This window comes from Agelaius tricolor, unplaced genomic scaffold (assembly GCF_023055355.1).
Source record: "Agelaius tricolor isolate 1412-34295 unplaced genomic scaffold, bAgeTri1.0.p SCAF_16, whole genome shotgun sequence".
NCBI lineage: Eukaryota > Metazoa > Chordata > Aves > Passeriformes > Icteridae > Agelaius > Agelaius tricolor.
Window position 1 is genome coordinate 3372315 of NW_027269276.1, and position 12507 is coordinate 3384821.

Sequence of the window (12507 nt, forward strand, 5' to 3'; positions counted from 1 at the left end):
AGTTTTGCCTGGAGGAAGCCTATCCTGCATCCTTTTACCACTGTGTCCTTGATTATTGTTGCCCTCCAAATCAGCTCTAAAAGCTGGCACACTGCTGAGGTCAGCTCTGTGGTTACATGGGTCACTTCCTTCTTTCTTTCTTCTCTCCCCTTCCATTTTTCCATCATGGGCTGGAATCCAGCACCAGGCTCCCCAAGGGTTCACACACCACATCAGTGCCCACTGGGGGAAAATGAAGCCAGTTCTAAGAATCAGTCAAGGCCCCAGTTGGCTCAGCACCTCAAAAACATGTCCAAAGGCTGGGAGTGCCAAAAGAATGGTGCCTCAGTGTGTGATGGTTGATAGTGCCCATTGCTTTGACTCCTGGTCTGATTTAGGCTTAGGGTGTGTATCCATGTGCTGACTGAGAGTCCACCCTGCCCTCAGACTTCACCATATCCCTGTGACAGTGCTCTGTTTAACAGCCCAGGAATACAGAAATCAGAATAATACAGAAATCAGTCTGTCTCCCTGACTCTGGGCTCTTTGCACCCTATTTCTGTGTGTTCTCATCACAGGTGGATGGGGAGCAAAACAATTTCAGATTTATTTTGTGAGGTGGTTGTCTTGCAAATACTAGAATTTGGAGGGAACAATATGATGGAAAACTCTTTGAGAACGTCAGCAAATTCTTCACAGGGCTGTACAAAAATGGCACTAAACTGGAGGGATATGGGTGTTTGTTAACTGAAGGGGCTGAGCTGGACATTTGATGGCTCCAAACGGGTCAGTCCTTTCATTAATGCAGTTTATCATCCATAAGGTTCAATGCCAGCAGGTTCAAACCCTTGTCTGTGCCTTGTTCTGAGAAACATCTTTGATGTGCATTGGATTTGGTTACATGAAAAAAAAAAAAGAAAAGAAGGAGCAGCCGTGGGGAGGGTTTCATTTTAGCCTGGAAATCTGGCATCAGTAGTAATGTTAGCACCCTCTGATCCAAGGAGGCACCACGTAAGAGCTCATTTTGAAGTACTTCCCAAAGCTGGAGTTGGGATCTCCAGAGTCAGCCTGAGCTTAATGAATTTGCCAGGACTGTGCTGGAGGGGCTGGAGCAGGGAATGCTGCACTCTGGTGGCAGCTCCTCGGGGCACTGCCTGCAGCAGGGCTCCCGTGGGCCTTGCAGCAGCAAAAGCCCAAATTCTGCACACCAGAAAACCTGAGACACTCCCGGGCACCTTTGTGAGGGGTGGCTGATGTCTTGCTGTGGGCACATCTGGGGCCCAGGTCAGTTGATGGTGATCCCCATCCACCAAAAGGAGACAAAACCTCCAGTGCTCCAGGTTGTAGGCAGGTCATCAAATGCCAGTCAGTGGCTAATTAGCCACTGAAAGACAATTTGCTTGTATCTTCCAGCAAATCCAGCAACTCAACTCAGTGGAGCAATTTTGGCAGACAAGGCTGGGGAGCAGACAGTGTAGAATGAAAAGTGCTCTTTGGCTACTGCTAAATGCACTTACATCAAACAATCCAAGATGATTTGCTGGAGCAGGAGTTAATTTGGCATTATTTTCCACATAGAGTCATGAGACAGGTCCCTTAGCTTTGGTGTAAACACCCAGGCTGGCTTCCATCACTTCTTTCCCAGTGCAATGTTTGACTCACCAACCTTGTGGTTGACCATTGCCTTGCTTTAAAATGTTACATGATCTGTGCTGCTTTGTTTTGAAGCTCTTCTAAGTGCTGTTCTAACCCACAGAAAAGGATTAGCAGGATAATCTAGCAAAATATTTAATTGTGAAATCCACTCCTCCTGCTGCCTGCTATAACGATCTTCACAGTTTGCATCGTGTGCTGGGAGCTGAGAAGGCACTGCCTTCCTGGAAAGACAGGGAATGGAGCTGGAAACCAGTTGCCCCATTAAAGCTATACCTGCCATGGAGGTGGGTTGGGAAAACTCACTGCAGAGGAGCTCTGAGAGTGCTGAAATTCTGTCCCTTGGTGGCAGCCAGCAGGACCCCTCCTCACACTGACCCCACACTGAGTCCTCCAAAACTGAGATCTGCTCATCTGGGGGAGGAGGACAGGCAACAATGGCTTCCATCTGAATAAAGAACTTCCCAAGGTGTATGTAAATTATAAAACATTCTTCCATGGCTGATCTTATTGGTGGGAAATTGAAAAAGAAAAAAAAAAAAAGCTGTCAAAATGATAATCACTAAAGAAAAAAAGAAACCTGTGTGAGTGAAAGTTGGCAAGTCTGTTAGCAGAATGACTACTGTACTGGAAAATTACTGAGCACTGTTTATAAAGGCAATCAGACAGGAATGTTAGTCTTGGAGTCCTACTTTCAACATCAGCAGCTGTATTATTCTACTAGATTCCTTGTACTTTTCTCAAAAAAAAAAAAAATAGCCTTCTAGTGACTGGGTGTGGCACAACCTGTTCCCAAAAAGACAAGATTCACCTGATTGTTTTGAGCCTAGTGCAGCAGAGAGGTGGTGGAGGGCCTCAGGAGTGTGTGGGGAGAGGACAGTCCAATAGCAGGGTGTGTGTTGTTTCAGGAAAAACACAATTCCATTTGTAAAGAGACTTTTCTTCTACACAGTCAAGCATGAGCTTGGTTTGACAGCTGTAAGCAAAGTATATCTGTCAGTTCCACATGACTGATTCTCAGAAATCTTTTCCAATTCTTCTTGCTAAAATTATCCAATGTAAAATCCTGGCCCTGCTGAAAGTTGGTCTGACTTTTGCCTAAATCAGTAGAGCCACAGTTTCCTCCAGGTGCCTCAGAAAACTAAGAGTGACTTTGACATGATTTTGCAAAACTGGTGCTCAAGACAACCAGTGCTAACTGGGCATGGACTCATCCTCACCTGTGCATTAAACCAAAAGGTTTTCAGTAAAATCTGCTAGAAATAGAACCCTCACAGTGCATGGCTTTAGGTATATTTCTGTCACATGGCTTTTTCAGACATATTTTGTAGGAAGTTTCCTCTGATGCTTTACTCAGCAGTAGCACAGGCTCTAAACTGGTCAAAGATAAGGGCCAGCTCTAAAAAAACAGGTTTAATAAGAAAAAAAATGTGTTATTGCAAACATGTCTTTGGTCATATCAAGCTCTTACTGTGAAAGCAGGGAAATAAAGGTCACTGTAGCATTGGGAAGGCAACAGAAGTACCCTGTAGGTAGTGAGGGGATGTGTGAACATGGCATGGATGTGTAGTTAAGGAAGAGAGCACACTGTTCTTCTGCAGGGCTCAGGGCAGAAACAACCAGGGGAAATTTAATGGGTCACAATACTTACCCCAGAAGATGCAATGGCTTTATATTATAAGAGGCTGCAAATCTCTGCAAAGTGACCTCATGTCTTTTGATTGCACTCCCTCACCCCCATCCTTCAGCCTTCATCCATTTTTTCTTCCTAACTTTTTTTTTTCCCAAATCTTTAGTTCCAAGCCCTCATTTGCAGACATTCATCTCCCCTGGGTTTAGGTACAATGTGCTGCAGGCATTTTTTTTTTCCTAGAAAATGTGGGAGTCTTAGGCAGGCAGGTAGAGTAGATAATTCAAGGTTAAAAACTAATCCAGACCATAGAAAGATCAAATGATGAACTGAATCTCCAAAAGATATTTCAAGTTTGCTCCAGGGGCCTGCCAGATGAGTGTTGCCAAAGCAGATTAGAAGAAGAACTCCCAATTCCTCAGAAGAGATACTGAGAGGTCAGAGGTTGAGGAAGACTCAGAAGACAAAGATTTAGAGCAGCCCTCTCAGATTGCATGTCCTGCCCATCCCAGCTTTTTGAAGCTTTTGAAAATCACACCCTTCTGGGCATATTTCAGCTGGAAAGACAGCCACTGACTGGGGTAAAATCTCTGCTTAAAAGCTCATCACTTTCTTCCTGAATCTAACCACCAGCAGGGATCACTTAGCTCTGGAATCTTCTGTCGAGGTAAGATTACAAAAAATAATAATACCAGGGATGAAGGCATCCCTGTGGCTGTGAGAAAGATGAGTGTGTTTGTCACGTAATCAGTGCTTGTTGGCAAAGGGAGAGGCTCTCCTGGGACCCCAGCTGGAGCACTCCCCTGCTCCCACAGAAGATGGGTTATAACCTGGGAGGGAAAGACCAAGCTGAAAGGAACTCTGGTGTCAAGCAATCCCTAAGTCCAGTTTATAGGCTTAAAGTGTAACTGGAAGCCAAATTCTGTATATGATATACACAGGGCTTAGTGTACAGCAGTTAATTGGCTTAGTTAATAATACAGAGCCAGCCTGGGGTTTGCAGTTAGAACACTGGAGGTATTTTTGACATTGTCATAAGAAAAATGCCTCCCTTTTTTAAAGAAAATCACCCTCTCAGTAGGTCTTGTTGTTAAACAAACTCAGGTGTGTTCAGAAGGTGTAATGACAGCGTAGAGACAAAAATCTACCTGTGCTGCAATTTAATAGTTACCATAATGTGATACTACTTGCACATCCCATTTTTCTCCCCTGTGTGTATATTACTTGCAGATAGTAATTCTGCTAATATCTTGCTGCAAATTCCTTCCAAAAATTTGAAACTGACAGGAATTTTCATCTTTAATCACTTTATCCATAAATCCTTTGTCTTTCCATGTTGGTTGTGAACATTGCTGAAATATAGTTGCAATTTAATATTTAGACATTTAATGTCACTTGTCTCCTGGATGTGAAAGTAAAACCACCACTTGAAAAGACCCTTTAATTTCTAAGTATTTTGTCTGTCACAGGCAGGGCAGAGTGGGCTGTGAGGTTTCAGAGATCCCTTACAGCATTGCCCCACCTGATTTGTAACCACAGGGTTGGGATCAGGAGTGGATTTAGAGAATGGTGGCTGAAGCTGGAGATTGTTTTCACCACAGACACATCTTTGTATTGGTAGCCTGGGTTTCAGCTCATTCCCTATGCAATGATTCTTCTCATGATGATGGTAATACTTGTCTTTTCTGTGCTAATATTCTAGTTACACTCTGTCATGTCTGTGCTGGTACTGACAGCCAGCAGCAGGGTAGAAACCTGGTGATTTCTCCCCTGCACAAGAGCAACAAACAAAAAATATTAGAAAGGAATTTTCCTTCCTAAAAGGAAAACCATAACCTTTCTTCTTAAGGCATCTTGGAAATAGTTGGCATGCGGTGTGCTGCCCATCCTAAGTGCAAGCTCACAGACAGCCTCTGCCAAGAATGTATTTTTATCTTTCTCCTTTGCTTGCAGCCCCTTTCCCTTTTTCTTCTGCCAGTAGCTGTAGATCACAGTGAGAGCACAGTGCTGAAGTGAATATTAGCTGAGTGGAGCCTGGGCAGAGCCCTTTCCCAGCCTTGTGACTCACACTCAGCTCATAAAGCACAGGCATTCCTGCCCCTCCAGGCCTTTGTCAGGAGGGTCCTTCCCCCAGGTGGGTAATTCCCTCACGGTTCTCCAACAGGGCAGAGCCCAGCTGATACCAAGGAGGCCTGGCTATTCATTTTCATGAATGCTGATTTCTGCACTTCAGGGCTATTTTTGTCAGGCTTTCAGCCCTAGTATTCAATTTCCCAGCTGACATTTTCCCATTCCATAGGAGAAATACCAAGCCCTGGGCCAAAGAGATGCACCAAAACTGCAGTCTGGAGAAACAGGTTTGATGTCTCATCAGCTGTTTTAGCCAACAGAAATTCACAGATGTGTCAGTCAACTGCTTTAATGCACAGGAACATTTGAGCAGGGCCCTGTTCCACAAAAGACAGGTGGCCAAGTCTGCCCAGTGCTGCTCAAACCAAATGGCTTCTGCCTGCACTGTCAGCACAGTCATCAGTGCTGTCACACCAGTCATGGCATTCACAAATTAATTCATGACAGTTGCAGCAGGTGAAGATGTTTCTGCAAATGGTGCTGAGCTGATTTTCTCCCCTTCAGGAATGGGAAGATGGGAAATAGTTTTTTAATTCATTTCAGAGAAGTAACACACAACACCTTCAAAATAAATGTGGTAAATAAATTGTTCTAGCTGGGTTACAGGAGTCTCCAGCAGAATGAGATAGTATTTCTCAGCAGACCTATTTCTGAGAAGTCTTGTTTGGGCCCCTTACCATAATAGACAGCCCAGGACTGGGTGACAAGTAAAAGATTCATGGTGAAAGGATACAGATCTGGATGACAGTCCTAAATAACAGGCTAGAAGGTCAATTGCCTGGTGAGAAAGGCATGAGAGCCTTCTTGTGCTCAGTGGCTGCACAGTTATTGCTCCAGTCCCTCACTCCATCCAGGAATGCCTGTAATTATAGAGAACATGTTCTCACTGACAGATTGCAGGAAGCTGAAGATCGATGCTGCTTTTCTTTTAGAAAAAAATTCATTCCCTCCATCCCTCCTCCTTCAGATCCTTCTTAGACACTTTATTCACTGCCTTGTAGCCCCACTGTGGTTCTTCCAGCACTTGCTGGAGTCAGTGGAGCTGGAAGACAGAGTGGGGAGGATTCCTCCTTTCCCTTGCAAGGAATGGTCTTGCAGGACAGTCTGCAGACAAGTCTGTCTCTATCTGAGAGAAAAAAACAGCCCCACTGCAGAGAGTGGGGTTAAAGGGAATGATGCAGAGTTTGGGGTTTTGCCTGACATGGAGTCAAGAGGGAATATTCCCTTGCATAGTGACACTGCTGCTTTACACACTTCAGTTCCCAGAGGGGATCAGTGAGCTCAGGGTGACAGCAGCACAGCACCATCAAAGCACCCACACACCCAGGAAGAGCTGCCCACTTCTCACTGGCTTTAAGTGAAGCATAATGTTTTATTCTAACAGTTTGCTAACATTTATCCTCTGGCTCCTTCCAGGTGGGTGACTGGCCACTGGAGTCCCTGCTCTGCCACGTGTGAGAAGGGAGTGCAGCACCGGGAGGTCACTTGTGTTTATCAGCTGCAGAATGGCACCTACGTCAACACCAGGGACCTCTACTGCCTGGGCAGCAAACCAGCCACGGTGCAGAGCTGTGAGGGAAGGGACTGCCTGTCCATCTGGGAAGCATCAGAGTGGTCAAAGGTAGGACCTTCACTGGAGAGGAGCCAGACTGCCCAGAGCTCTGCATACACTGGCCTTCATCCATGGTTCTCATGGTCAGCATCCTCACTGTGCCAGAGTGCTGGGCAGGACTCTCATCTGTTGAGATGAGCAGTGAGGAGCTCAGGTTTGGTTTCCAGACCAGATGAGTTAGTAAGGCAGTGTTTAGATATGCTCTAGTGACTGTATCTTTCCATCTGAAAACTCTGACCAAGAAGGGAAAATGTTTCACTGACCTGAGGCCAGAAGTGCAGTAACCCAGGGCTTCTGGCTCCATTTAAATGTGGTGTGAAGAAATACCAGGCTTATCAGGCATCTGCATGTTACAGAGAATGGACAATCTTTGGGCCCTATCCAGCCTTCTTTTGTATAATTCTAGGAAGAAGAAAAAGCTGGTTATATTTTGTATAAAAGATGCATCTCAAAGTAGTTGCAGAGTTAAGAAATTTTTCCCAAGTGTTATGAATGCATTTCTGATGTAAATAATGGGAGCTCTAGATAGTTATCCTGTGTTTTGTTTAGCAGCAGAGTGATCTGGGAGTGTGCCTGCAGTTCCTGACCAGGACTCAGCTAGTACAGGGCAACTTTGTGTGTACCCTGTGAGTAGCAGTCCTTACAGGGTGCCCATGTTCACTTTGATTTTGTATTTGCTGGGCTCACCTGAGTAATGAGCTCCTTTCACTCTGGGTGCAGGGTTGCAGCTCTACCAGCCTCATTCCAGCCTGGCTGTCCAGCAACAGCCCTTCCTGTTGGAAGGATTCCTCATTATTCCCCTCTCTTTGGAACAGGGAGCTCCTGTTTAAACCATTGTCAAAGAGCTTTTGCTCGATATTATTGTTAGAAATGTGCTTAAAAGTCACAGAAGCTCAGGACAGAAGGGATCCTGAGGAGCAGTGTCTCCTCACAAACACAATGGGATTTCATTGTGCACCTCCTGGACAGGAAATCTTAGTTTGGCAAGAGAGGTGATGGTTAAGTGAGAGCAGTGTTCCCTTTCAGTGGGGTGCTGGATCCTTCACTGGTGCATGAGATTCTTTTGTTACAAAAGATGTGCACAAACACACCAAGGTTTTAGTAAGTTGTCTGATATGCCTTTTGTGTGTTCCCCTTTCAGAGGATGCCCTCTTGATTTCTTATAGCTAAACCAGCTGACCTGTTTATAGCTCAGATTAGGGTGCAATTCCTACCTGGTTTACATGTGGATTTTTTCCTTGAGTCTTTTGTTAACAATCCCAGGTACTTCTGTCTCCCTTTTATGGAATAGAGTAAGTCAAGTTACAGATCAGTGGAAATCTTCCATATCCATGACCATGTAACTCCTTTACAAATACATGGCATTTTTAGATAATTTTTTCACTAGCTGGTTTACTTTTCCTTTGATACATTTATTTACTTTTGTTGGGTCTGTAACTGTGCACTTGTGATTTTAAATTTGTTATTCTGGCCCATTTCTGCTGTTATGAAGCTCAGTTGACTCCAGGACACATTTGATGCTCTGCCAATGTGAACTGTTCTCACACCTGAGGATTTTCTTCAGTGGTAATCACTTTATTCCTTAGCATTTTAATCTGATGTTGAGGAATAAATATCACTGAAATTGTATCATTTTATAAATCTATTTTCTGATCTAGTATTTTTTTTTTAACTTCTTGCTCATGCAACACAGTTGACTGCACTGATGTCTGGTCCCTGGTCAAAAATGTGTGTTTTCACAGCAAATTCCAATACAATCTTCATCGTGGAAAAAATTAAGTTCCCCTTGTATTGCCAAACACTTGAGATTGTTTTGGACAAAGTACTGCTCGACCCATTTTTAATGATTAAAATAGAGACTGTCAGGAGAAGGTGAATGTTTCTACTGTTAGAGAAATAGAGTGGAAAAAAATATGGATTTCCTTCAGATAAAGGAGTTGTCTCTTAACTGCAAAGTTGTGTTGCTCCTTTGCAAAGCTTCATGGGATCTGACAAAGTAATTTGTTCATAAATAAGACTTAATGATATTGAGTGAACACACAGAACTGTCTATTAATTTGTGGACTCTCTGTAAAATCTATATATTAAGAAATTCTTCATGAAAACAGATGACTTGAGGAAAGGAAAAAACCTCTTAAAGAGGGTGATTTATATGTGACCACCAAAGATCTGTTGGAAGCCTTCTTGCTCATGCTGTTTTGTCTAGGAAAGTATATACAGTATTAATCTGTGAATGACTTAAAAGCTGTGGGAAGAACAAACAGTTGGTGTTTTTCCCAGACTTGCTTGTAAAACCCACCTAGAGATTTCTCCTACTGTGAAAAATACTCCCACTTCAGCTTGATTTACTTCGAGCAAATTGGACCATTCCAAAGATTTTTATATATTGAGCTTTGTAGTTTGAGATGAACGAGTGCAACCCTGAGGAGTCCACCCCGGGGCCTGAGGAAAATGATACATAATTTGGGAAAGTCTACCCAACCTGGGGCAAATCCATGGCTTTAAGGTACCGTTCAGGGAGCTCCAGCCTGGGATCTCTGGCAAGCCTCGCTCTCTGAGCAGTCCAGCAAAGCATTTTGTGGAATTCTGCAAAGCTGGGAAGAATTCACCCCCCTGTCTTAGCAGATCTATGGATTGTGCTCCTTACAAAGATGTTACATCCGTGAGGGGTCACGCCGTGAGCAGCACACAGTAAATTAAGTGGAAGGTTTCCCAGATTCTCAAGAAGTCACTTTGTAGTGCTGTGAAGTATTTAAAGGCATGTCTGTTTGCTTGCCAGCTCATAAACGCTTGTCATTCATGTCCTTAACAAGGCCAGCAGGTCAGAACTGCCTGGATTGTGTTTTTAAGACAGTTAGACAGGCATGCTGAGATTTGTCCATTTGATGTAATTTATATCAAGCTGACGCTTGTTTCCAGCATAGACCCCCTGGATGGAGAAGCTTCTTGGAACACGTTCAAAAGACCTCACAGAATATCTCATATCTGCACTATTTATTCAGTGTCAAATCAACTGTCTTTTCCCTGCTGGCCCCCCGAAGGGGAAAACTTGACATGCCAGGGGAGGTTAGTTTTTATCTCAGCTGGTACATAGATCATTTCTCCACCCACCTGTCCCCAGTGGCTCTGCAAGACAATTTCTCACTCTTAACCACTGCAGTGGCATGAGAATGAGGAGCAGGCAGACTGGCTGTGCTCAGGGGTGGTGACAAGGACTCAGGTGGCTGTGACAGCAGGTGCTCTGTTACCAAACTGGCTATTGAAAACAGAAATTCGGGTTCAGTTCATGCCAGTGTCCTTTTCTCACCTCGTACAGCCAAGAAAATCAAGACAAATTCTTCATTAAACAAGAATTTCCAACTATTGGCAAAGATAACAAGTGAGTGACCAGATATCCCTGTTCTTTAGAAGCTAATCCCATAGAGCCCAGGCACAAAAACATTGTGGGTAATTTGTGCTCACTCAGTGAATGTTTGTTAGAGTTTTTCAGAATTAAGATAGTGATGGCAAGTCAAAATGTGAACGTGATGTGTGTGTTTCACATGAGAAGGTGTGAGAATTGTGACTTTGCCATGATATGCACAAACTGTACTAGAGAAACGTGTTTATAACAGTGGTCTCATGCTGCTGTGATTGAAAATTACATTTAACACCACCATTTATCACCCTTGATGTATCCCATGATCCATCAAGGGATGTGGCAGTTCTGTGTAGTGAATCTCAGTGTGTCCCTCAGTATGAACAAGGAGCTCTTCAACACAAGATTTAGTGGCACCAATTCTAGCAAAAAGCCAGCTGACATTTTTCAAAGGTTGATTTTCAGAATTGCCATTTTTCATAAGTAAAATATTTCACAAGCAGTCATCATGCTTTTCAAATTACTCATATATGAGTGGCTTAGATTATTGTAATAAAACCTTATGGGTTATCATTTTCCTCAGTGTTCATAACCCCAGCTTTTCCTCTGAGCTGTGTCACCAACATAAAAGCCATCATTTCTAAGCACCATGTAACAAAAAACCAAACCCCTGTTTTTTTGCAGTGCTCAGCAGACTGTGGCAGGGGAATTCAGAAAAGAACAGTGACGTGCACAAACTCCCAAGGGAAATGTGATGCAGCCACCAGGCCAAGAGACGAGGAGGAGTGCGAGGATCACACAGGCTGCTACGAGTGGAAAACGGGAGACTGGTCCAAGGTAACAGCAAACACCTTGTGCTGTTTTCTTTCTGAGAGCAAAGATGTTCAGGGTGCTGAGCTCCTGTCTGCTGTCTGCATTAAATTGCAGTTTAAATATTTAGGAAGCAATGGTTTAACTGGTTTTCAGGGCAGCCTGGGATCTACACACATTGTCCAGTCCTAGACTCATTCCAGCCACCTGAAATGAAAGAAAGGCTTCAGTTTAAAGGCAGAGCTAAAACCTCAGTCCCTTCCTCAGGGCTGGAGCTTACCTTCACTTAGGCCTGTCTGAACGTTGTTTCTCCAGTGACATCAGTGGAATTAATTCCTGAATGCAGTGGATTAAACCAGAGCAGAGTCTGCTCTGTACTTGCATTCTGATCTTAGAGTAATATGAGGTTTTGCTTGGGAAGGAGGTCTGGCAGTGTGAGAAACTCAACCCCTGCCAGTGTTGTTCAGAAAGCATCCTTTACATTACTGACTCCGTGTTTGCATAAAGGACTACAAATTCCCAGTAATATTATATTCCAGTTTGGTTTTATCTTATCTTTCTAACTGTGCTGTTCTTTAAACAGAAAACCTACTTTCTGTTCTGGAATGTAAGGCATATGCAGAAACCACTGGGATGCAGGAGTTGCACTTTGCTTTCCAAAAACCCAAACTCCAGCAAGCAAAATCCAATGAAGCAGAGGCCCAGGATGGGCAAATTGGCTTATCTGTGATTGCTTTTTTTTTTTAGGAATTACAGTTATGTATATACTCTGTCATAGATACATGAATTTAGTGGTGTCACTGCTGGAGAATGCAGGAAGAACCTGCCACATACAGAGTGTCTGTATTTATGCTGAGCCAGGAATTTATGTCACAAGATGTTTACAGTATTGAACATTATTTTATTCATAACCTGGCACTCAGAGTCCATGCAAGCTGGCCAAAACAAACAGTCCCCATGTGTTAACAGGTGAAATAATATTATTTATTTATTTGTGGAACACTAAAACATTTTGGCATGCAAAGGGACCCGGGTTCTCTTGATAGGGAGGAATATGAAATAATTGTGTATTCACTGATTACGTGGATTGAAAGTTCAGTGTTGTGTGAACAATTCCAATCTGATAAAGATGTTGGCTCACTGCTGGGAGGGCTGCAGTCTTACATGGGTCACAGTAAACAGTGTTGTTTGATGGGTTTAATGTTTGCATGTGAGCAGGGCAGGATCAGTGCAAAATCATTTGTTGTTTGTGATTCTTAACTCAGGATCAGGATCATCCCTGTGCAGGAGGGCACAAAAGCTTGTGTGCTGCATATGTGACCTGCTTCTGTCTGC

At 43.6% G+C, this 12507-nt stretch overlaps 1 protein-coding gene across 1 annotated transcript in view; it reads left to right on the top strand.

The window, feature by feature from the left end:
- Positions 1-12507, top strand: part of ADAMTS17 (ADAM metallopeptidase with thrombospondin type 1 motif 17) — a 155998-nt gene that overhangs the window by 125546 nt on the left and 17945 nt on the right. Inside the window, exons 20-21 of the mRNA XM_071441238.1 lie at positions 6809-7013; positions 11047-11199. Of these exons, the coding sequence (XP_071297339.1) occupies positions 6809-7013; positions 11047-11199 (358 nt within the window). The remainder of the gene's footprint in view (positions 1-6808; positions 7014-11046; positions 11200-12507) is intronic.